Genomic DNA, 21,253 nt, shown 5'->3' with positions numbered 1-21,253 from the left:
TCAGAATTAGCCAAGAAAGTGCCCAAAGCATTGTTTTGTATTTTTTAAATGCTGAAAAAAGTTCCTGAAGAGGCAAATAAATTCTCTAGCCTGCCATAATTTAGAGAGGCTAAGTGACATGAATAATTATAAATCTTGAACCTAGACATTAGTTCTGGACAAAATTGATTCTAAAGCTTTGTATAGAGATTGATCAATCATGAACACTGGAATAAGAATTAGTGCTTGATGTCATAACTTTACAGAAAATACATTCTCTCAAGGTAAACTTGAAAAAGAAAATATATAAGTGAAACTTTATCTGTGAGAAACTTATTTGGAACTGTACAGCCTTTTATCTGGCAGAAGGACATCTAGAATTAACATTAACCCCAAACCATCAACATGCACAGCACAGGCTCTTTTCAAATGCCACAGGAAACTGAGTTGGTGCATTGCACTGCTGTCAATGTGTGGCTCAGACAGGGTGATGGGTCACCAGTGTGCCAGAATTGAGTTAAACCGTACAATGTCACCTTTGGGAGTTGGTTCATTTTCAAAAGCAAGGGAAAAAAAAAAGAACAGCAAGGACTCCTATTATTGGGGTATTTGGGTATTTGTTTTCCATCTTTAATCAAGTTATGCATGGTAACTTCTTAGTGAATTATTTGCAGGCAAAAAATCTGATCATATTAAACATGTATGGAGTGGGAAGGCATTATATATTTAAATAGAATATGAGGATAGGGAGGATATAAGATATGGTAGGATATGAATCTACAATTTTAAATAAGGCAAGAGAAACTTTGCCCAGATAAGGATCCACTTTTATGTGTATTACATATTTAAGCTATATCCCTAAGAGACATGCTATCTAAAATCAGTGGGCACAGTTACAACATTCATATTCCCACCTTGAGGTATCCCAGGAATCTGATTTTTTTCATTGTGACTAAAAGTGACCGGTCACACTCAGAATTCCTTGTCTTTCAGATATTGCAGGCTCAGCATTTAAAAACAGAAGCAGCAGAAAACCTCCTGTTTCTGAAAACCTTGACCAAGTAGTTATGCATAACACATACTTATTTAAATCTGTATTTTATGTGAATACTGAATTGTTCAATTTTTCAACCTCACTCTTTTTTTTTTAAAAAAGAAATATTTTTAATTTGAATATTTCTGAAGTAGGTGGTTAGAGAACAGCCCTGGGCAGGGAGAAGAGTTACACAGGGAGAGCTAGCCCAGGGCCCTCATCTGTGGAGAAAACAAACTGAAAGGCAGCCTCAAAATAATACTTTTCACTTCTACAGTGCCTTTAATCTGAAAACCAAAAAGCACTCTACAGAGTCTGTGCCCTGGCTGGGCTGCAGTCACTTCTGGCTATTCCTTTGAGAGGCTTTACAGCTGCTGTCTGTCCTCAGAGCTGGTCTGTCAGTCCTAGCCTGGTACCTCCCCAACAGCAGTCCTGTGCAAATCAGTGCACTGCTCAGAAAAAGCAAATTGAGAAATAAACATTGCATAGACATGAGCTTCACATCCATCAAACCAGGGCAGTCCAGAATTATGGACACTGAAACAAACGCCCACAAAACCAAACCAAAACAAAGAGACCCACCACTGACCCACCACTGCAAGAGAATTGGTTTTAAGTGCTGGACAATGCACAGCCGTGGAACTAGACAGAAATATGGACTACTTTGAGAACTTTCAGCAGGGGTAAAGAAGAGGTTTCTCTTGATTTGTGGTGAATCTCATTGCAAAAATAATTTAAATCAGTCCTTAATTAAATCAGTCCTATAGTGCTTTTCTTTTTTTTTTTTTCTTTTTTTTTCTTCTTTTCATTTTCTTTTTTTCCCTTGGTGATGTTTCCTTTCTGAAGACCATACAAAGCAGGATACAACAAAAACATTTGCTTCTCTGGCCTTTTGAGATGAATTATTATTATTTAAATCCAGTTCTTCCAATATCTGGGGGATGATGAGCTTATGTGCTGCATCCCTTTAGCCAGTTCTTTGGTGTCGTGAGGACTTCATGATTCACCATCACTGTGTATACACATGGAAAAGAAAAATACACCAGTGTCATGCTGTTAGGTTAGTTGTCTCAGCAGGAACTATCATGCAAAAATATCTCTAAGGTTCATGAAAAGGTGTTACCAGAAAATAAATCTGTCACTCATGTAATGGATGCCGATGCTGGCAGCAAGGGCTGCTCTGATACCTGTCTGATGGTTCATGGCTGCCCAGCCCAGTCTTTCTCCTGCTCCTGGCTCTCTTTCCACAGCTGAGGATAACTTTGAAATTTTTTGTTTACAGCTGACCTCATAACAAGTGTATTTCCTCTTTGTCCCACTGGTTTCTGCCCAAGTGGCTTACTGACTAGCACTCTCTTAATAATGTTTGGCTCATGCCAATGTTAAAAAATGTGACATCTTATATTGGCTGATTTAAATTCAGTCAGCAGGGATAGCCAGCTCTGAAGCTAAAAGGGCCACTCATAATCTTAATATTTTACATGTTTCCTTAAGTCTCTTGCCAAATTGAGGCACATTCTGGGAATGTAGTACTTCTTTCTGTACTGGCCTATCATCCACCCAAAACATTCCTACACACTTTTTAGAGTCAGAAGAAGTCATACTTTTTCAGACAGAAAGACTAGGAGGGTGCCCAGCAGCACCCATGACAAACCAAACCTCTCAGGTGATAAAGCATAGGGGGATTGCTTGTACTCCACCCCCTACAATGGCCCATGCTGTGAAGGGGACAGGCTGCACTTATTTTTCTGGAACAGTAAAGGTCCCTGGAGCAGAGATTGGTCTCTACCCACCTTGTGCCTCACAGGTCATCAGCCCTTGCCTACTGCCCCTGCACACACTGCCTGCTCCCTCCTGCATGCACAGGATGGGAGCCCTGGCCCCAGGCACCTGTGGGGTGCAATTCTGTGCTCAGGCACAATCAGGATTCTAGCAGTAGGTTTCAAATGCAAGAGGTTTTGATTATAATATATGTATTTTGAAAAGTGTATATAAATTTTGAAAAATGTGTATATACATATGTTTGTAACTTAGCCTACAAGGCCATGGTAAGTGACCTCCCCCTATCAGGGAGCCCAGGCTGTTATATCTTGCCCCCTATGCACAAATGTGCAGGTTTGATGCTCATGAGTACAATTTTTGCCATAATTATAGCTTTGTTTCATTTTATTTATTAGTCTTCCACTTTCCCTGCTCAAAAGAGCTGCTGAAAACATCTATTTATCTGTATGTAATTCTCTTTCTGACATTATTTATTCATCTAAGAATTTGGTTGGGAAAAGCAGCAGATCTTAGACTGTTAAGGTTCAATTGCAAATAAACAGGAAGCAATTTTTTGTTTGTTTACCCAGAAATCCCACCACTTCAAATATTTTTTTTCAATTTGAAATGAAGCAATTTCAAAATTTCATGTGACATGAAATTTGAAGAAGTAGCCTTGGGGTAAGGGAAACATTCAACATAAAAATATTCTACTGCCACAAAGTTCTGCTCATCAAACATTAAAAAAAAATTATGTTAAAAATTCACTTACTCTGAAGACTAGTTTTGGAACAACCATCATTCTGAAAATGTTAAAGTGTCATTATTGAAATGTTTTGTCTCATATGTTTTCAGAATTGTGTCAGAATAATTCATAGTTCAAGACATTTGGGTCTTGATGAACTACCCATCAGCATCTTTGTGAAGCAAAAAAAAGCCATCTGTGTTCAGTGTGGCCTGAGATATTTCCCGTACCGAAATACCAATAAAATCTAAAATATAAATTACCCTAATTTTAGAAGAATTTTGCCCAAAGTAGTCTTTCAGAATCTTAAATTGAATTTAATGCTCTTGCACTTTGTATTCAACTAATGTCCCTTGTCTGAGTAGCTCTGAATGTTTTAGAGATAAATCTCCTATTTTTATTTGCATTTTTTTCCCTTTCTATAATTTAAAGCATAAATTTCTCTAATCTAGTCTGATTCTAAGATCCATTCACAAGAAAAATTGCTTAAATATTTGCTTAATACCCTTTGCTCTGACTGAAGCATATTTATCTGAACAGGGTTGTTTTTTTGTATCAAGGCTTAAGCCTCACTGTAGTGTTCTAAAATAGCTCTGTTTTACACGTGGGGAGCTTGAGGTAGGGTGTAGCCCAAAGATGCCTTTTGATAGCCAGGAGCAAAAATCCCCTTGTTCTGATGAGGTTAATGCAAATCCAGTACAAAACCACTCCTTTAGCAAGGATGGTGAAATGTCAGCTCAAGCAGATGATTAGGTTGGCCATGATGATTTTTTTCCCTTAACATGAATTGTTAAAGATTTGGAAAGTAAACTTGATGCTAAGGGTGGTGTTGTGCCTAAAAAGCCTTTACAAAGGACTTCTGCCAGTGTTAGCCGATGGCTGAAGCATCTTTTGTGCTGTACTCCCTGCTATAGTCAGTGGTATGCTCAGAAAATCTGCTTTTAGAGGACTGCTGTGCAGCTGCCTCTGCTTAACAATTTTACCCGCTCTGAGTTATTATTCAGCAGCAGGAAGGGAAGACTCAGATGGTGTCAAACGGCTAACAAATCCAGGATATTTTCCAGTTTCTAAGGGTAAAATTAATGTGCTTGCTTGCATCTGGAATCTAGGATCTAAGCCTTTTTTATTTTTTCCAACAAAACTGAACTAAAACAAGAACATTGATTTCACTTGCAATAGGTGTAAAAAGAAACCATTTCTGTACAAGTGGACAAGCTCCATCCAAAGGTTCCTCTGAAACTGCAGCTTTGAAGCACCTGAGCTGCAAACTCTGCAACAGTGGGGTTTTAACATCCCTATTTCACTCCTAGGCAAGGAAATTCAGAAATGAGGATTGTAATATTATGACAGTCTACAGCGGGAGGTGCAATTCTGCCAGAGAGGCATGGTCAGTGAAATTATCTGATGCCATGGGAAGCAAAGACCTAGGTCCTCCCTCTGCTCCTGGCATTGCCTGATTGCATCACTGCTTCCACTGCACCAGGGATTTCTTGGCACACAGGATGGCTTGTTTGTTATCATAGCCTGGCACAGAGAAGCTGCTTTGCCCACTCCTCAAAATGCAGCTGCAACACAAGGGTGCAAGCAAGGGCAATGTGCAGCCTCTTGTTTCCAGCTGGAAACAAGCACCAGAATTTTTAATTAGGGAAAATTGAGATGGGTTTTGGAGTCCTGGGCAAAATCCTGAGGAAACCAACCAGAAAGATTTTAAGTTTGCAAGCTGTCAGGATTGTGGTTTTGCATCCCACTGGGATCTCTGCTTGAATTATCAACTAGTGCCAGCTCTGGGGGAGTGCTGCAAGGGGGCACCGGGAAGATCCTTCATGTTTCTCATTCTCATTTTTTGCTTGGAGTCAGACAAGTTCCTGTTTGTCAGGTCACAGCTCCAGCCAAAACATCTGGCAGTGATTCCCAAAAACCTATAGGCACCAGGTGGCAGAGGGGAACTGGGTGCTTTTGGTGAGGGGTGCCAAGGAAGCTACGCTGAATGCTTGTATTAACACCTTGGGAAACTGTGATTAAAGTCTGATCAGTGAATGAAACTCCATCTGTGCCATCTGCTTGTCTGTCTTGCACCATTTTACAACCGTAAGATTATTTAGCAGGGCAGTTTACAGGAAGAGACCTGTTTAGAAATAAGAGTGTCAAGCCTCTAGTTTAAGTTGAAGTCAAATTTCTATATATAAAAAATTAAAAACTTAAATGGACCAAAGAATTATTATATTATTACACACAAAAAAAATTTAGAATAACACTGACCGTATTTCTTCAAATAATAGTATGAATTAAAGTACCTTGGGTTGGCAATTGATTCTTTTTCTTCTTCTCTTACAGTAGGTAAACATTCACAGTCACCTGGAAAAGGATAAGAAACAAGAATACAGTTACTCTACCCTGGCAGTTGTTCTACATTTATTTCAAAAATGCATAAACTTTTATCATGCAGTCACTCTAGAATACAGATCTGCAGATGCACTTCTGCACCCTTTTATCTGCATGGTTCCCCTAGCATGAATCTTGTACCTCCTTCCCTTTGATAGGTGTTGCCACAATTTATTTATTTTATATGTTCCAGCTCTTTATGTAGACCTACACGAATGAGCTACTCCTTAGCACTGTCTCCTGCACACTGCCACAGGGAGAGTTGTTTGTTAATCTTCCACTGCTGGCAGTTGCATCTGTGCTTTATTGTCCAGCTGGAAGTTTGGAGCTGGAGTTTAGGGAACACTAACACACACATGCACACACACATGAAAGTATGTAAAATATTTGGTCCTTTCTCTCCACAAAAATTTTAACTATATTTTACACCATTTTCCCATGCAGTACAGTTAATGCCTCTCTTTCACTACTGCCACTTAGCACATGTTTTCTGCAAGAGCTTTCAGACCGCGAAGGTCAAAACCCCATCTTGTGGAGCACTGTGCTAACGCAAAGAAATGCTCCAAGAGCTTTATGTCCTGAAAAACAAAGCATGCCTATTAGGTCAGGCAAATGAGCCACATGGATGGAAGGCAAGGGACCAGGAATGAAAAAAAAATATCAGTGTTTCAGCATTTCTTAGCCAGTGAAAAGCTGTTCATGGCTCAAAATCAGGCCTTGATTAACTCATGGCTTACTGAAGACCTGCATTTTTTGAGGAGACCCTGGAAGGACAATGCAGACCCCTTAGAGATTTTTACTGGGGAATTCACCTGGGAGAAAAATGTGGGGAAAATGCAAGGTACTTATAATATATATATAGCTGAGAAGGCAGCTGAAGATTCTGCTGCTGGTAGTTACCACATGTTCTAATTGCTCCATGTGGTGATGGCCTTGCAAGGGAGCAGAAGGGCGCATTCATAGGTTCCTGGCAGCAATTTTAAATAAAATGTGATCTGAACTATGAGCAAATGCATATTTCTTCTACAATACCTCAGTGTGGAGCACAAAAGTGTAGAAATTCTGGAGACTGAAAGGATTAGATGCTTCAGAGAAACTAGTATTTAGCATTAAAATGTGTATTTAAAAATATAAATAACATTCACAGCTTATAAGTGTGTTTAATAGAAATGTCTACTGGAAACTGAAAACATTTATGGGATTCTATCACCTATTAAAAATAAACTCCTACACAAACGAAAATACTCCTCTGAAAAAATCTACCCCTGACATTTGTTCAGTTATTTTAGTAGGAGGGAGTCAAGAGCACAACTAAAAATGTTGTAGGGAAAGCAGTGATATGCATACAAAACACCTTCCATTGATTTCCTATGCATGGGCTCTATGTCAGCAGGCAAGAGAGGGAGGATGGAGTGGAGGGGTTACCGTGTACCATTTTTGTTCATGCTGTTCATCCATTTATCAAGCTCTTCCATTTCTATCTCCATAACAGAGGGTGTGTCTTCTTCAAAAATAGGACTTGAGAAAAGAGAGGGGGAGAAAAAGCATTACACAAAATGCTTAATTCAAACAACTTACAATGTAGTGATTTTGTATGACTCTGCTGTAATTCCAGACACATGTATTAACTCTGGAAAGCCATCCTAGCCCAGTAATCTGAGGAGATGTCAGCCCAATGGGTGTGAACCAAGGGGCCGCAAACAGATGCAAGGGAGTGGCACTGAAATGCCAGTCCTGGGCAGAGGTAGGGCCAGCTGAGACATTACAGAGGGACTCAGTGCAGCCAGAGACATGCCAGAGCAAAGGATCATTGCAGCTTCTTGAAAACTGTCCCTGCTGTAAATAGAAAACTAAAAAAAAATAAGATAGTTTGTCCCTGCCCTCCTGGAACACATGACAGAAGTACCATTGCTCCAGTGCTAAAAGCTGAAGGCCTAAAGTTTCATCATATCTGTGACTGACATTTGCAGTGACTTCAAAAGGAAAGGTCATGAGAGCTGTATTTATTTAAATGCCTCTGCTTAGTTTCCTTTTGCTTATCATTCCTGAAGTCATATGATAGAAAATGTTTTTTTAGAAAAAAAACCCTTTTTTCCTCATAGAGCAAATTAGTCAACTTTCAGGACTGATTAGCAAGATGGAGGTCAATAAAAGGCAACAATAAAAATTATGACTCTGATAAGAGCCACACAGTTTCTTGTCTTGTTTTTCAAGCATCTAAGTCATTGTTCCAGTGGCAGCCAGGCAAGCCTTTCTGCCTCACCTCTGAGTAAGAAGATGAACTTGAAAAACCGGGGAGCAAGACATAGAGCTTATTCTGAATAGCAAAACCTGTGATGAGCCTGGGAACTGATCCCCTTTGCTCATGGGGCACCTTGTACCACTTGTGGCTGATGGAGGCAGGAGGTGCCTAAGAGCAGGCTCAGTAAGGTCTGGGGGTTGTGGGTGTCTGTGGGGCAGCCCTTGCCTCAGTCACCACTAACTCTTGTTCTCCTGCTCTAGTCTTACACTTCAGCCACATATGAAGCCACACTTTATCCACCTGTTGAGATTTCTGGTTCAATTAATGGCAAAAAGTAATGGCGTTTAGTGTACAGCTAAATTAAAAGAGGCAGGGAAGGAGACAAAGGTTAGAGTAAAAGAATTTTTTTAAAAATAATGATAGTCATAAAACTTACCTTTTTACATTTTCACTTCCCAGCTCATCTGGAAAAGAAGAAAGTTGGTGTTTATAGTTCTGCAAGATATTTACCCATTATATTTACAGGGTCCAGACTGCATGCAAGCCTTGAATAGGGTCAAGTAAAACAGATTGCATTTTCAAAAGGCATAAAAATTAAATTGCAGATGAAAGACAAAACATCTTATCCTGTTTGCAATTTTCAGAGGAGCCCATTATTTTGAAGCTAAAAGCATCTCATTATTAGCACAACCATGCTGGGAGGAAGCCCAGTGCTGGTGTTGCAGTGGGCAAGACAGGGCAGATGTACACTTCCTTCAGCAAAACAGATGTACTGAGGGAAATGGTATCCTGAAAACGAACCACTTCTCCAAAAAAAAAAAAATATTTACTAGAAGCACTGTGACATTTTGCTACAGATTACACTTGGGCAATTCTGTTCTGTCTGGAGACTCTGGGAACTGCTCATGGGGAGAACAGCCAGGAGTGTGGGGTGGGGGGAGATGGGCTGCATGGCTGATTAGATCTCAGTTAGGCAAAGGAGGCTGAACTAGACAGATGTCAAAAGGGATCCAATCTACTTAGGACTCCAAGACAAAGTAAAAATGGGAGGGGAGGAGGTATAGTGTCACAGACATAATTCTAATAAATATCTTTATCTCCAGGGATCAAGTGACTGAAAAACCTGTCTTAAATGACCTTATTTTTAATTCATTTTTGCCAGCAGGTGATACCTCCCAGTTGTTCCAGCACATTCCCAGACTGCAGAGCTATTCCAAAACCACAGAGCCATCTGCCCCAGCCTTGAAAATTCTCAAAATCCCAGGCTGGCACAGGGCATGGGATCCTAAGATTGTGCTCCTGAAAGGTACCATATTTCCTAACCCTCTGAAGAGTGTACATGTGCACTCCTCTGAAAAAAATCTACCCCTGCATTTCAATCATCCAGAAACAGGCAGGCAACTGGGTGCCTGGTTGCAAATTCATAGTTTGTTAGAGGGAACCCAGTGATCAGACAAATGCAACCTAAAAATGCCCTTAAAACTTGACTTAAAATGTATGTTGAATGTGTTGCACTGTCTGCAGGCTGATGAGCTGACAGCCACACTCTGACCATGTAGTTACACTGGTATGATCATCTCAGAATTTCACTTACCCACTATGTGGTTTTATTACCACACCTCACTTTGTTCTCCTGTGGCGTGACACTCCAAGTTACCAATTCCTTTGTTAACAGATCACAGCACCTTCCTGAAGCATTGCTCACCCTACTGCAGCACACAGGCAGTCTGACCTAGCTCTTTTGCTGTGATGTCCTCATAGCAGCCTCCACCCTATGGAATCAGGATTCCTTAAAATTGTTCCTTAAAATGTTTTTTCTTGTTCTTATTTTATTGAAGTTCCAAGCAGCTTTACCTTATGGGCACTATGGGCAGTAGAAGCATTAATTTCACCTTGCCTAAAGTAGCTGAGCATAAAGAAAGAACAAGCATTTGCAGCCACAGTTACATCCCTGAGCATTCTCAGCATTTCCAGGAGCCAGAGATTGGTGCCAGGGCTCCCATGGGTGTGGCAGCATGAACAGGAGGTGCCAAGAAGCAGAAGTAGCTTCTTGCCACCTCCAAGGAGAGGTTTGTGTGGTTCTCCACGCACCAAGGAGAGGTGTGTGACCAGGTGCTGCTTGCTGGGGAAGATCCCTGTCTTGTCAAACTTGCAACTACAGTCAGAGAAAGGCATCTTAAATGTGGCATCCCATGCCTCAAAATAATGTTCTGTTAATGTTGAACACATCCTAGAAGCAGCCTTTTGATGTATAAGAAGAAAAATTTACCTTGCTTGGATTTTTTCCTTTTATGATGCATTACAAAAAATGTGATCAACAAAATCAGCAGGACCAGCAGCGCCACAGGAACAACATATATCAAGATAGACTGTTCTGCTGCTTCTAGGCTGTCCCCATAGTTCACAGCATTCAGTTCAGTACTTGGAGAACTCTGTGTATCAAAGCTGCTTTCAGTAGCGCTTGCAAGTACTGGCTCATGGTCATCCACAGTCGAAGGACTCGTAGCAGGAAGATGTGTTGCTGTAAAAGTGGGTAATATCATCGATCCATCTCCTGATCCATCATTTCCAGGGTCTGTCAAATACATGAGGACAATTTAACATTTTAAGAATTTCATTAGTATTGTCAGTGAGCCACAGTGTACAACTTTAATATTTACTTCCCATTTAATGTATTAAAAAAACCCCAGCAGATGCCCTATACATACATCTTGGGCACTGGATGTAAAATTAGATCTCAACTTTATCATAAAATCTTACCAGTCATGGCCATGTTCTTCAGCTGACTTTTACTGGGTCACATCAGCATGTGTCATCTGTCTGCACACAGCTGCCTTGCACAAACACACTTCTTTTGCTGCAGGGTGGCATCCGGTCTTTCTTGCATGAGAAATTATTCTGCTTCTCAGTAAACCACAACAGCCTGTTTTGCTTCTCAATCTTGGCACATATGTCCCTCCCCTTACCCAAGGAGTTAGGTACTGCTTTCAGGGAGACCCTTATCCCTGGTTCACCAGTTCCTTTTGTTCACTCATCTCCCTGTTTCTGTGCCTTTCTCAAATTTGTTAAATTTGTCTCACTGTAAAAAACAGAGTTGGTGAAAGGAAGTCTGAAGGATGCAAAAGCTGCTGACTTCCCCATCTGCGTGGACTAGAAGAGGTGGTAGTAACACGGATTACTTACTGCATATAGGTCCAATTAACTGTTCCTCTGACTGATTCTACAGGCTGGCTGAAGAAGTGTGTGGCAAAGCATCAGTGCTGGATATTCCCCATAAGTGCTAAAACTGGGGGTTTTGAACTTTGATCTCAGTTCTGGCTTCATTTATCACACATTTCACAAGAAAAGTGGCTAAAATTGGCTGTGTCAGTAATAGTGAAGCAAGTGCTTTTTGTGTGTTTAGGTAAGAGTCTACTGACTGTCACAGAGTTCAAAAGCTTTACAGAAGTACAGCAAATTCTGGGCTGATGCTGTATTCTATACTGATGCCCCAAATCCTGCAGTAGCCAAAGGTGCAAGAATCAGTCTTTAGATAAATTACAGCAGCAAAGCCTTCAATAATTTTCTTGGCATGATGGCTTTTTTGTGTTGTCTGCTCCTCATTCTTGTAAAATGCTGGGCAGCTAGAGTTTCCACAAGAGTTATCAAGAGTTTAAGGTTTTCAGCACCTCAGTGCTGGCATTTCCAATCTCACAGGACTGGAACCAAAAGTACTTAGCATTTTAAATGCTTTTGTAAACACATTAATCTTCATAATGGCCCTGAGAGATGAGCAGTTATCATCTCCATTTTACAAATGAGAAATCAGAAGGACAGGGATGCTGTCCTTCCCAGGGATGCCAAGCGAGAGAGAAAAACTGGGATTAGAGCGCTATCTCTTGCTTAATCCACTCTGCAGCATCTCCTCTCCCACCAGATTTGTCTCAAAAAGGAGTATTTCATGAGACTGTATTCAAGGAAACCCAATTTCAGATGAATAAAATTATTTGAGTGTGACAGCAGTGTTTTATCTAGATTTTTATGCTGCACATATCACACAGGCATCTGATTGTTTCATCCTTTCCTAGAAACTAGGAAAGAATTTGAATACTTAATGTAATACTGTGAAGGTCACCAGACTCCTGCAGCACAATAGGACAATGAAAATGATAGCTCTTCTGTGGCAAAGCACTTTGTATCAATACTCTCTCTGTCTCTTCAGTCAAGAGTATTTCAGTCAAGAGCAATACACTATCTTTGCCTCCCTTGCAGGCAACGATCCCCTTAGGTGTGTGCTGCTCCACCCCTTCCCGTGATCTGCTGGCTGTCCTTAATCTTTTATCCCAGAGCACAGGAGGGAGAGCGCCTCTCCCTTACGAGTTTGGCCATTTGCCTTTTCTTTTCCAAGGCAGTTTGTAGTTGGCAGTGCCTGCAGCCAGTCCGTTTCCATCGCTGCCGTGCAGAGCGAGGCAGCACGGGAGATGTCCGCGCTGCGGGCTGCGGCGGGATGGACTGTGCCGCCGGCAGAGCTGATGGCCCGCCGCAGCCTCACCGGACCTCCTCGATGACCTTGCTTCGTTTTCCTCCTCTAGGCATTGCCTGCCACATTTGATATATTGAGAGAGACAAGCCTGTTGCTTAAAATAGGAAAGGGTGTGGAGCAAATACCTTACTTTTCATCTATTCGTAGAGCTAAAAATGGATTTTTCAAATGTCTAAAGTATGGTGTGGCTTTAAAGCAAAGCAAACAGTCACACCTCATTAACTGCAGTGATAAACTTTCAGCTGCAGAGTATGATGTGCTTGATTTCTGAGAGAGATTTTTCCAGTATCTCTGCCACTTCGCCTGGTTTTGAACTATGAAGGAGACTTCAAATCATTTGTCTTTGAGTGAAATAGAATTACCTTTTCTAGTCTCTAGGCAAAGAAAATGGTAAATCACAGGGAGTGACCTTGCTGCCATGTATTTTTTTCACTTTGCATAATTCCAGGGACAGAACAGCATCTCTCTGGGAACACCATTTCCTCTTACAGATACCTTTTCTCTGACTGAATTAAATACATCTTTCAGCAGAAGAGCAGCCAGTTGCACAATGTTCTTGCAAGGATATTGCTCTTATTTCCTGCATTTTGCCTGCTGCCTCAACACTTCGCACTGCCCCATCACCTCTGAGGAACAGAGCTCAGCCTCAAGGGACGCTTCACCTGTCACACAGCAGTTGCTCTCACTCTCAGGCCACCCACACATCACCCTTTTTACACAGTAGGAAAGCACAACCTGCACTTGGGTTGGCCCAGTGGCTTGCATCGGGGATGGATCTGTGCCTCCAGTCCAGCAGGGAGTCGGGCTCAGGCTGTAGTGCCTGCCACAGCCACCTGCCCAGTGAAACACACGTGGCTGACCACAAGATAGTTGCTATTTGTCATAGAGTTTCAATTTAAAGTGCTCAAAATAGCAAGTGGGCTGTGTTGCAGCTGGCCTGGGTGGTGTTTTGTGGGGTAAATTACAGTTCGGCATTACAAGGTTTGGAGCAGGGCAGAACATCTGAAAGTTGGAGATTTTGTGAGGTGCTGTTCAAATATTTTCTCCATGCCAGATTTTTACAGTGATAATTCATACCATGAACTGCCTTGTCAGCTGTGCTGGGGTTTCATCTTGCAGATGTCTACTAGCTCCCTGCAAATGGGAATCTTACAACAATAGAGCATGACATTCAGGATGGGAAAGCAAGGCCAGTGGAGTGTAACAAAGAGCAAGTCACGTGTGACCATATAGATATCTCCTTGACTTTGTAAAGCAAAGCCTGTGCCCTTTCTCTGTTGGCTACATTCCAACATCCACACTCATCCCTCTGCACATCTTGTCCAAGGAGCAAATGCTCATAGAACAGCCACATGGGCTTCACCTTTGTCTGGACTACCTAGAGCATGAATGCTGGTGATTTCTTCCTGTGTTAAGGGAAGTGGATGGGAACACACCACAGCTTCAGCCCAGCCTGTATTGCCACTTCCCATGCTTTCAAAAGAAGAAGAGAGAGGGGCTGCCATGCAGCTGTAGCCCACCCTGATGAGAAGGTGGGCACAGCTGGAACTGGAAGCCAAAAAGCTGGAGCTGGAAATCAGGAAGTTCTCAGGGTTCCACAATTGAGGTATTAGAGGATCTAGAACTCAAGGGACCAAAATACTTGAGCAAGCACTAGCAGCATCTCAAAAAAGGTTCAATTAACAGTTCTTACAAATTATGAAAAAGCTATGTCCCTGTACACAGATACTATGGTATAAGGTATTACTCAACATTTTTTACTTTAAAAATATGCTTGGATCACTGATAGACTTTGCTTGAGTTTTGTAGGTGCTCCCAAATATGCTTTTCATGGGAGACAGAGGTAGTTGAATATACCAAGCAGTTTTACAGATTGGAGTCCAAAAAATTATGTCTCAATCAAGCAAACAACATTTCTGTTGTTGCAGCATTTTTACCTCTATGCTGCAGCACTCAGAGGTGGTGATATGGGCTTCCTGATGAAGTAAGCAGGCAAACAGGTTTCTGAATTCACTGGGATGTGAGGCAAAGAAAAATAGCAAAGGAAAACATCTGGCAGGCAGCACATTCAGTTTTGTTGTAGAACCATCAGTCTCTCTGCTGCCTTGCCATCAGACTCAAGGACTGGGTTCTCTCAAGGGAATTTTTCAAATTGCACCAGAGTGACTACTGACAGAAGAAAAAGCAATGAGATAGAGAAAAAGCGAGAGCTATGTCAGTGGGATAGCCAGGCTTATTAGTCTGAAAGGAAAGCTTTTACTTTTCCAAACTTTCCCATAAGCTATAAAAATGCAGTGAAGGAAGGAGGGCTCACGAGAAGGTGAGAGAACAAGAAAAGGCTATAAAGCTGGAATAAAGTTACCATATGCTATATTATCCTGCTGTACACCTTCTGTTGGTGGTGTAGTCATCCACTCCACATGATGTATTGCTTGGCTCATCCCTGCACTGTTCCTCTCTCCACATTTCAGGTTGCTATAAGAAGGGCTGTTCCTTGCCGTGGCCAGGGCTTGCCCAGCTGCCTGTTGTGGCAGGTCTTGCCTGTCAGTCTGGCTAGAAGAGGAATCCTTAAAAGCCTGCAGGCTAGCTGTTGGGAGCATACACTCTTCTGATGAGGGAGCACAAGCATTTCAGGGTGGCTAATCTGTAGACAAGATCCTATTAAAACGAGGTGCTTAGAAAGCGTTATCTAGGTATAACCTGAAAGAGGAAACAACTGTTTAAGCTTATTTATACAAGATGGAAACTGCTTTTCCTCACTGTATTTCTATTCAGCTGAAGCGCTGCATTAACAGGCAGTGTTGCAAATTCAGTCACACATCTTAGAGTCCAACTGTGAACCTGTAGTCTCATTGCTCACCCCAAGTACTACAGGCTTTCCAGACCAATTTATGCATTTAGTTGCTTCTACTTAATCTGACGGCCTTCTAGCTCTGCATCTCTGATACCCCTGTGACCCCACTGTGATGCAAATCTCTCAGTGCTCCTTGCTCTCAGGAGGACCCTGAAATTAAAGATTCAAAAGCTCCAGAGGCTTTCCAGCTATAATAAAATCTCTTGAGGGAAAAGAGACTGGTATCACTGCCTGAAAATTAGCATACAATCTTGCTGATGTAAATGAGAGATTTTCTGAAATGTCCCTGAAGCTGCTGAATAAAACAGTGAATGTTTGTGTGTGGCTTAAATGGAGGAATGGTAATAAATACACAGGAGGAGTTGATGTGTTCAGTAGAAAGGATTTTTCATCTGCTTTTTAGGGCGCAGCGCTTAGGAAAGACAAAATGTAACAAATCCTCATTTCTTACATTGTTGCTTTGCTAGAAAATTTTAACAGGTGATTGAAAGAGGTTCAAACCCATTCTCAGTTCATTACTCTAGGGGGAACAGGTCAAAATTATTGCTCCGTTAGATACCTTGGCTTTGCAGGGGAGGCAGCCTAAAAGACACTTGCCTCCCAAGGAGAGAGTCACTGCCTGTGCTCGTGGTACAAGCTGCTGAGTATCTGGATCTTTGATAGCAGTGTTTCTTTGAATGACCATTCAAAACAATGGCACAGAGACACAGACAAAATAGAGCACTATCTGCAAACACCCTAGCTCTTCCACTTGGCAATAGTACATCCTCTCCCTCACACATTTTCTTGCTCCCCATGTCAGACCACTTATGCTGCAATTTCCCACCTGTTTCACCGAATGCAGTGGGAGATGGCCTAGCCTGGGAAATGACTCAAGGGTCAGAGCATGTTCCTATAAGCTATAGTAAGGGTCTTAATGCTTGTTACTAGGGTCAGCACACACACCTGGGTAGGTCTTCAGGGCTGCTGCAAGGCTGAGCAGTGAGTACCATCCTCTGCAGTAGAGAGCCCTAGACTGTTACCTGTAGGGCTTCCTGAGTGCATTGAAGCAAGGGGAAAGGAACTGGCACAAACCCCAACATCCCCTCAGTTTGGAGCTGGGAGAAGGCCAGCACGCAGAGCTGTGACCTCAGGAATGCTCTTAGAGCTACTGGATTAGAGTGATTGTGGCATCACAGGGAGAAAACCATCCATAAATTATAATTCAAATGGCAAGGCTAGGCTTTTACAAGGCTCTGACATGGTATGGGAACAGGACTTATAAAGACTTTAATCTGTCTGTGCTGCAAGATTTAATCATACTCTGTTTGCCTATTTTGTAAATGGTCTCTAGACAGAAGACTGCTTAAAAGGTGAAGACTGTGCCTGGTAAAAGGTGAAAAAGATCCCTTAAAGGTTCTGCCCTGTTGATCTGTGAGCAAGGAAGGGTGAGAGCAAAGGATCTCCCTGGGAGGCTGCTCTCAGCAGAGGGGGTTCCTGACCCACCAGTGCCTGTGGGGTACGTAAGCCCTACATGAACTTCCCCCTCACTAGTTTCATTTCCCCCCAAGAAAAGTTCAAGTTCACAACTTCCCCATCCCACCCACAGTCAGAATAAGCCCACAGGAACATTGTGGGGCTGGTTGCATATGCAAAAGCTGCCTTTGTATGTGGAGCAAAGGTGGGTGCTCTCCTCCCCTTCCCCAGTGACTGTGGATTGGCTCTGTAGAGTCAGAGCTGACAGGGCATGGGAAGGGCTCTGGCAGGACTGACTCACTCCCAAAGAGGAGCCATTTCAAAATCAACCAGAATTTAAAGGTGGACCTACTGGTAGGAAGTGGGGAGTGTGAGGAGTGTCACACAGCTGGTATGTGACATCTGCCTGGCACTTCCTGCAGCCCCTAATGCCCATTGCACAGAAGGGCAGGGGCACATCCAGTCATGAGCTGAGGGGCTCCGGGCTAATGTGTCCTCCTCCATGGGGACATGGTGATGAAATAGTATCTCTCAGAACCCCACACATGACCTAGAGAAGCAGGAGTCTGATCACTCTGCATTGCCTTCATGCCTTCATTGTACTCCTCCATTTCCCTGGGACCTCTGTTTCATTCTGCCCATGGAAGGATTTTTGTTCCTCTGACTGCTTTGATTCTGAGCTACACTCAGTGTTTGCAGCATATTCTCCTAACGTGTCTGCAGTACAGCAGGGCTGTAGTAACACAGCCAAACCCTAACCATTTTATACCTCACTTAGCTCGCTCGTACAGTTAAGCAAGTCTCCTAAGTGCAAGCAGCTCAGCAGCACACCAGGAGCCTGCAGCCCAGCTCTACACCCTGCTTACAGTACTGTTTTTCAGGGAAAAAGTACACACACCAAAACACCAATTCCAGCAGTGCATTTTAGGACATTAAGAGAAGTCCAGTGATATCTGAGAGTGACTGTCTTCTTTGCCTGCTTTCTGTAGAGCTCCTGCTTGCTACAGCAGCACAGAGGCAGCAAACATTTCTAGTCCATACCAAGGTGCTTTGGCAGGGATTTGTTTGACCCCAAAAGGCTTACAAGCACTACCTCAGCAAGGTTTCACTCCAAGAGCTGCCTGTCATTTTCAGTCACTGGCTGCCAAAATGCCAGTGGAACCAATGACCCCTGCAAATAGGCAAGGGTCTCCGCAATGACACCCCCAGTGCTCAGCATTTTGTCACAAGCTGCTTTTCCACTCATGATTCTTTTCTTCAGAGGGTCGGAACCTAAGTCCATGGTGCCAGTCACTTTGTTCTGCAGCTGAGAGTTCAAAATATTTGTCTCCGGAGCCGGCTGTTCCTTTGTTAAACCAGTTTCAGTGCACCGGGACTGCGGAAATCGGCAGTCACTTTTGAATGGAAGCAGTGCTTTGCCTTTAACTGTGCTAATAAACATTGATGGTATGGGTGTGGGGTTTAAAAAAAGTTCAAAACATAACTAAAATTAGGAGCAAAATGCCTGATGGGTCAACATGGAAAATCCGCTGCTCTACACACCTGCAATTTAGGAAAAGTTTGCAATTGTAGAATTTGTTCGCTGCTGTTCGGGAATAGGTCTAAGGGAAAAAAGAGTCAAAGCTTGGAAAAAGGGGTAACTGAAAACAGAGAGAGTAAACCCAGCAAAAAGCAGCAGAGAGCAAGTCCCCACAGATCTCCTGCCCGTGCTGAGTTGGGAGGGTGTTGCCTCCAATGGTCCCATTGCTGCAGGCAAGACACGCGGTCCCCGCTCGGCAGGCGAAAGGCGCTCTCGTACTCACCAGTGCCGGCCGCTCCCGCGGCCAGCGCCAGGGCCGAGAGCAGGGCGGCGAGCCCGGCGCTCCGCATGCCGCCCCGGCTGCGCTCCACCTGAGGGGCGCTCCGGCAGCCGCCCTGCTGCGCCCGAACAGCTACATTTCCTGCTTCCTGCCGGGGAGCATCTGAGCTGCATTTCTTCAGGAGATGGACTCTCTTTGATGGGTTTTAGGAAGTGATGTAATTCCGTCTGGGCCTGTCAAGCGAGCAATGATTGCAAAAGAAAGAAGAAAAAAAAAACAAAAACCAGAAGTTGCTCTTCAGGCACACACTTGACTGAGGCACCTTTATGCCGTAGGTGAGAGAGCTCCCACTCTCTTCCTCTCCTTTCCCTCCTGACTTTACTACCTTCTATCTTCATCTGCACACAGTGCCACAGATCATACAAATACAAATCAGACATAAAACTTCATATATGTATGTTAGCAGGAAAGTTTTATGTCACTTTTTAGGGTAGTTAAGTAAGAAAAAAAAACCCTCCTGCCTTGGTTTTTAAGCTGTAATTCTCCCCACATTGGGGTGGGAGACTGCATGCATTTACAGTCCCAAAAGCAGCCCCCAAATGGGCTGTCTTCAGCAAATGGGATGAATGGTGGCTTTCTTATGGGCCTATAACTGAGTATTCTGGGTTGGTTCATGCAGAGGAAGAGGAAAAAGCGGAAAACCACATCAATTTTTTGTTATGAGCAGGTGGCTTAGTGAGAAAGTGCTGAGACACTGGTGTGATGATGGCTGTAGAAGACAGGGGAGAGAAGGTTTCAATCCCCACCAGGATGCAGGGCTGAGAGCCCACAGTACCACGGTTGATTGAGGTGGCAAGGGGAAGGTAATCCTGCCTCCCTTCCTGACTCCTCTTTATATTTGCTCCCCCTTGGCAATCTCTGTCTGGGTGTGCAGACCTTGGCTGTTGCCCCCCCAGATGCTGCCCTGTTCTCTATCCCACCACCTCATCACTGTCCACACACTCAGAAACATGTAAGAGCTGGCCAGGGGCTTCCATGGATTTCCTGTTGGGTGGTGCTCTGTGGGTAAGAGCAATGGAGAACTTAAACATTTTCAATCTTCTTGCTATATAGGGTGGGCCTAGCCAGGGCTCAGGATTTGGATCTGGATCTAAATCATACATGTACCCAAGCAGGGAGAGTGGTTGGACCACAGATTTGGGTTGTTCTGCTGTAGAAATAAGTACTAGGTCTAAAATTAATCTCTCTGAGTTGAGGAGAGTCTGCACTCCAGATTTTACTCTGGAGCATCCCAGGTTAGAGCCATTTTAAATACTTACATAAAATTTTCCAGTAGTAATCTAAGGAAGGAGGGTTGAAGTATGATTGTGTAGGAGCTTCACAGTACTTCCCCTAGACATCAGTGTGTCAAAATCTGATTTCTGTTCAGAATTTGTTGAGTTCTAGAATTTGTCAAAGCTGGTGAATCTTTCTGTTCATATTGGTGGGGAGTGATCAATTGCTGCTCTGCTTCTCCAGCTAATAATTTTTCTTAACACACTGATGCTTTTATAGGTCATCAGTTATAGGTTATTTAGCTTGAGTAGCTGAGAAATAGGTCAGTGATTCATTTAATGACCGGCTTGTTGATGGATTTAAGCCCCTTGAATGATACAGTTAACTAAAAATATGAACTGGTTGCTTAGTATTGGCAATGTATGTTTATGAACTTCATAAAATAGTGGGGGCAAAAGCAAAGTTGCAACATTTGCACCTACAAATAGATAAAGAGGAGCTCTGAGTTTTGAAGCCAGTACACTGACCAACAAACCAAATATTTCTAGGAGATATTCTTTAATATAATTTCATAGTCATATACAATAACACTTATCAGACATAAGTGTCAGAGGTGAAACTTGCCAATACTTTTAAGATTTTTCCATTAAAACATGACAGAAACTCCAGGATTAGTAATAGCGTCTTATTGACATAGATTGTTTGAATGATGGAAGTACAGAAATTGAGCTACCTGTCTGTGCTCAGAGGTGATTTTGTCTAGACTGGCAGTAGGAAAACTGATAATGGGCTGGTTTGCCAGCAAAGGCAAAGCCTGTCTGTGTTTTCAGGAGCAGAGTCTCAGATCCCAAGGCTGGCAATATTGTCTATCCTCAGTTTTCCTTGAACTTTAGTGAATAGTAGGCAAAGTCTTCCTATTTAACAGTATTTTTATTGCTTTAACGTACAGAAAAGATGTGCTATACTCCTTTCCATTTCTTCCCACTTCCTTCCCAACTTTGCCACTCTAATACCACATGGGCTGCAAACATGTTTTTCTGATTTATCCTGCCCTGCATATTTGTGGTTTTACCCCATTCTGTAGAACCAGCCCATCTCACTCATCCATTATAAAACATAAACCTAGAGAGAGAAACTGGAAGGGAAAACAGAACAGGATTTGTGTTTGTTTTGTATCTTTGCTGCATGTTAACACCATATTTCTAA

At 42.7% G+C, this 21,253-nt stretch overlaps 1 protein-coding gene across 3 annotated transcripts; it reads right to left on the bottom strand.

The window, feature by feature from the left end:
• Positions 1–1,782: 1,782 nt before the first annotated feature.
• Positions 1,783–19,002, bottom strand: TMEM154 (transmembrane protein 154). 3 transcript variants are annotated; one of them, XM_077782597.2, is made up of 6 exons: positions 18,776–19,002; positions 10,412–10,717; positions 8,579–8,606; positions 7,333–7,418; positions 5,813–5,873; positions 1,783–2,024 (listed from the first exon to the last, which is right to left on the bottom strand). In XM_077782597.2, exons 1-6 carry the CDS (start codon positions 18,840–18,842, stop codon positions 2,009–2,011), a joined length of 564 nt encoding a protein of 187 aa, XP_077638723.2. In that variant the 5' UTR covers positions 18,843–19,002; the 3' UTR covers positions 1,783–2,008. The 3 variants fall into 3 exon arrangements, 2 of the variants coding, with proteins under 2 accessions (XP_077638723.2, XP_085435003.1); XM_085578877.1 differs by lacking the exon at positions 18,776–19,002 and adding an exon at positions 10,903–11,048; XR_014955145.1 differs by having other exon boundaries at positions 1,962–2,024; positions 7,326–7,418; positions 18,776–18,934.
• Between the last annotated feature and the right edge of the window lie 2,251 nt (positions 19,003–21,253).

The sequence above is a fragment of the Lonchura striata genome, chromosome 4 (assembly GCF_050655825.1).
Source record: "Lonchura striata isolate lonStrDom1 chromosome 4, ASM5065582v1, whole genome shotgun sequence".
NCBI lineage: Eukaryota > Metazoa > Chordata > Aves > Passeriformes > Estrildidae > Lonchura > Lonchura striata.
This window is presented reverse-complemented; position numbering and strand designations above follow the sequence as displayed.

What these genes read in the sequence shown, in the direction of transcription:
- TMEM154 (XM_077782597.2), bottom strand. Translation starts at nt 18,842, where the DNA reads ATGCGGAGCGCCGGGCTCGCCGCCCTGCTCTCGGCCCTGGCGCTGGCC. An exon ending in AAGGAAAAAATCCAAGCAAG is followed by an intron (nt 8,607 to 10,411) that starts GTAAATTTTTCT and finishes CTTCTTTTCCAG; the next exon opens with ATGAGCTGGGAAGTGAAAAT. An exon ending in GAACAGCATGAACAAAAATG is followed by an intron (nt 5,874 to 7,332) that starts GTACACGGTAAC and finishes ATCCTTTTCCAG; the next exon opens with GTGACTGTGAATGTTTACCT.